Below are 2,404 nucleotides of genomic sequence, written 5' to 3'. Positions count from 1 at the left end.
GGTCGTGGCGCTGCACCGCATCAGCACTGCGCCGCTCGCTATTGGCCCAGACGATAGTGCAGCGGCGGCACGCAGGGCGGCACCGACGGATCTCGACGTCTTCGCCGCGCTCTCCCACACGCGGAACCTCCACCGTGCGCTGAGGCGTCTGACCTGCTCCGAGACGACGAGGGCGGCCGTGATTGTCCTGCACGCCCCGACGGACAAGGACGTTGCGGCCGTGCTTGAGGCCGTGCAGGGCACGCAGCACGGGCTTTCGTCGCTGGAGACGTACTGCGACGAGGCAGCTGTGCAGGACTTTTACGGCGTTGGGGGCTGCGAAGCGGCGGCGCTTGAGGCAGCGATTGTGAACCGCCTCTCCACCAGCGACCTTTGACGTGAGCGTCGCGCGCCGGGGCGGGGGCGGGGGCGGCGACGTTGCCGTTCCACCGTGCGTGTGCGTGTGTGTGTGCCGCTCTTTTTTCCCTTAGGCGACGATGTTGTGGTATCCCCTCTTTTATTGTGGTTCATTCCTTTTTTCTGCGTGGGAGCCCGGCGGCGCCAGGCGGTTGGGAGGCGCGACGCCGGCGCACCGCCGCCCCCTCACGCTGCGGTTGTGCCTCGTCCCTCGTACTGCTCCCGCCGCTTCTGCTCTTTCGCTTCTCTCTCCCGCACGCGCAGAACGCGGCCAACAGGTCAAGCACTCGAAACAACAGCAACAACACACATATACACACCGCAAACGCACACAAATGCCAAAGAAGCTGACAAGGGGTGACCACGGCAAGACAGTCACGCTGACCGTCGGTGAGACCGTCGAGATTGAGCTCCCCAGCAACCCCTCCACGGGGTTTTCGTGGATGTTCGAGAACCGCAAGAAGGAGCCCGAAAACAAGGCACTTACCGTCGCCAACTTCTACGCCGCCCCGGATGCGAAGCTGATTGGTGCGGGCGGGACCGAGCTCTTCAAGGTGACCCCGACAGCCCCCGGCTTGCACGAAGTGACCCTTGTCTACATGCGTCCGTGGGTCGGGCCGCGGCAGGACTCCGAGCGCTACACCGTGCAGCTCAAGGCAAAGTAACGTGTGCGCCCCTCCCTCCCTCCCTCCCTCTCTCGCTCTGCCTGCCTGCAATGTGCGGCGGCGGGCAGTAAAGCGCCTCAGGCGCGGACTCAAATGGGGAAAACGACAGGAAAGGAAGCAAGAAAAAATAAAAACAAAAAGAAGTCCTCAACAAAAAGTGAGATGACGCGACGCAAAAGCAAAAGGGTGAAGGGTTCATTTTAGTTGCAGAAAAGCAAGTGGGTAAAGTTGTACATGAAAAGAAGAAGGAAGTTCAGTGAAGAAGGATGATAGAAGAAAAAAATGGGATGTGAGTAGGAATCGAAAAGGGGGAGAAGGTGGTAACGAAGCGGAATCGCAGGCGTCATGCAGAAGTGTGCTTTTCTGGCAAAGGCTGGAGCAGCGGGAATAAGGGGAGGAACGGAAGAGAGAGAGAGAGAAAAAGCCAATCCCTCCTCTCACTCACGAGGGAGACTGGGAGAAGCACTTCGCAGGGGGGCGTGGCGAGGTCTCCTTCGCTTGCGTCCTTGCTGTTGGTTTATGCGCACGCGCGCCTTCTGACCAGCCGCCCACAAAGGGATGGACGGAAATAAAAAAGGGAGGTGGGTGAAGCGGCGCTGTCGGATTTGCTGCCGGGCGGCGCGTGACCCGCCCTGCATTTGACGGCGCCGCTGCTTCTCTGGTGCCATGCTGGCTCTGCCGCCTCCTCCTTTGATTTCTTTCAACAAGCCCCATTAGTGAAGGCAGTAGCAGGGAAAGGGGCGAAGCGGGGCGCGGAAGAGGGAATGGAGCGCGTCGGTGATTTTGTCGTCTTGGCGTTCCACGACGTGCGCGACGCCGCCTCCGTGCACGACCACCTCAAGGCGCGCGCCACCCGTGCCGCCTGCATTGACTCGGCGTACATCATATCCAGGCTGCACCTGGTCGTGGCGCTGCACCGCATCAGCACTGCGCCGCTCGCTATTGGCCCAGACGATAGTGCAGCGGCGGCACGCAGGGCGGCACCGACGGATCTCGACGTCTTCGCCGCGCTCTCCCACACGCGGAACCTCCACCGTGCGCTGAGGCGTCTGACCTGCTCCGAGACGACGAGGGCGGCCGTGATTGTCCTGCACGCCCCGACGGACAAGGACGTTGCGGCCGTGCTTGAGGCCGTGCAGGGCACGCAGCACGGGCTTTCGTCGCTGGAGACGTACTGCGACGAGGCAGCTGTGCAGGACTTTTACGGCGTTGGGGGCTGCGAAGCGGCGGCGCTTGAGGCAGCGATTGTGAACCGCCTCTCCACCAGCGACCTTTGACGTGAGCGTCGCGCGCCGGGGCGGGGGCGGGGGCGGCGACGTTGCCGTTCCACCGTACGTGTGCGT

General features: G+C 62.4%; 3 protein-coding genes across 3 annotated transcripts in view, besides 1 other annotated feature; all 3 read left to right on the top strand.

Moving 5' to 3' along the window:
• Tco025E_03926 (uncharacterized protein) overlaps positions 1-376 on the top strand; it is a gene marked incomplete at both ends in the record, with an annotated part of 411 nt that extends 35 nt beyond the window's left edge. Inside the window, one exon of the mRNA XM_029370842.1 lies at positions 1-376. This exon is cut by the window's left edge and continues 35 nt beyond it. Within this exon, the coding sequence (XP_029229061.1) occupies positions 1-376 (376 nt within the window).
• Positions 377-731: 355 nt separating this feature from the next.
• Tco025E_03925 (cysteine peptidase inhibitor) lies at positions 732-1,061 on the top strand (the record flags this gene model as incomplete). The annotated part of the gene is made up of 1 exon (XM_029370841.1): positions 732-1,061. The coding sequence occupies one exon, from the start codon at positions 732-734 to the stop codon at positions 1,059-1,061; it is 330 nt and encodes a 109-aa protein (XP_029229060.1).
• A 9-nt stretch (positions 1,062-1,070) lies between these two features.
• Positions 1,071-1,108: a microsatellite.
• Positions 1,109-1,825: 717 nt separating this feature from the next.
• On the top strand, positions 1,826-2,338 carry Tco025E_03924 (uncharacterized protein; the record flags this gene model as incomplete). The annotated part of the gene is made up of 1 exon (XM_029370840.1): positions 1,826-2,338. The coding sequence occupies one exon, from the start codon at positions 1,826-1,828 to the stop codon at positions 2,336-2,338; it is 513 nt and encodes a 170-aa protein (XP_029229059.1).
• Between the last annotated feature and the right edge of the window lie 66 nt (positions 2,339-2,404).

Source organism: Trypanosoma conorhini (genome assembly GCF_003719485.1).
Source record: "Trypanosoma conorhini strain 025E chromosome Unknown Tco_14.4_contig_00189, whole genome shotgun sequence".
NCBI classification, from domain to species: domain Eukaryota; phylum Euglenozoa; class Kinetoplastea; order Trypanosomatida; family Trypanosomatidae; genus Trypanosoma; species Trypanosoma conorhini.
This window is presented reverse-complemented; position numbering and strand designations above follow the sequence as displayed.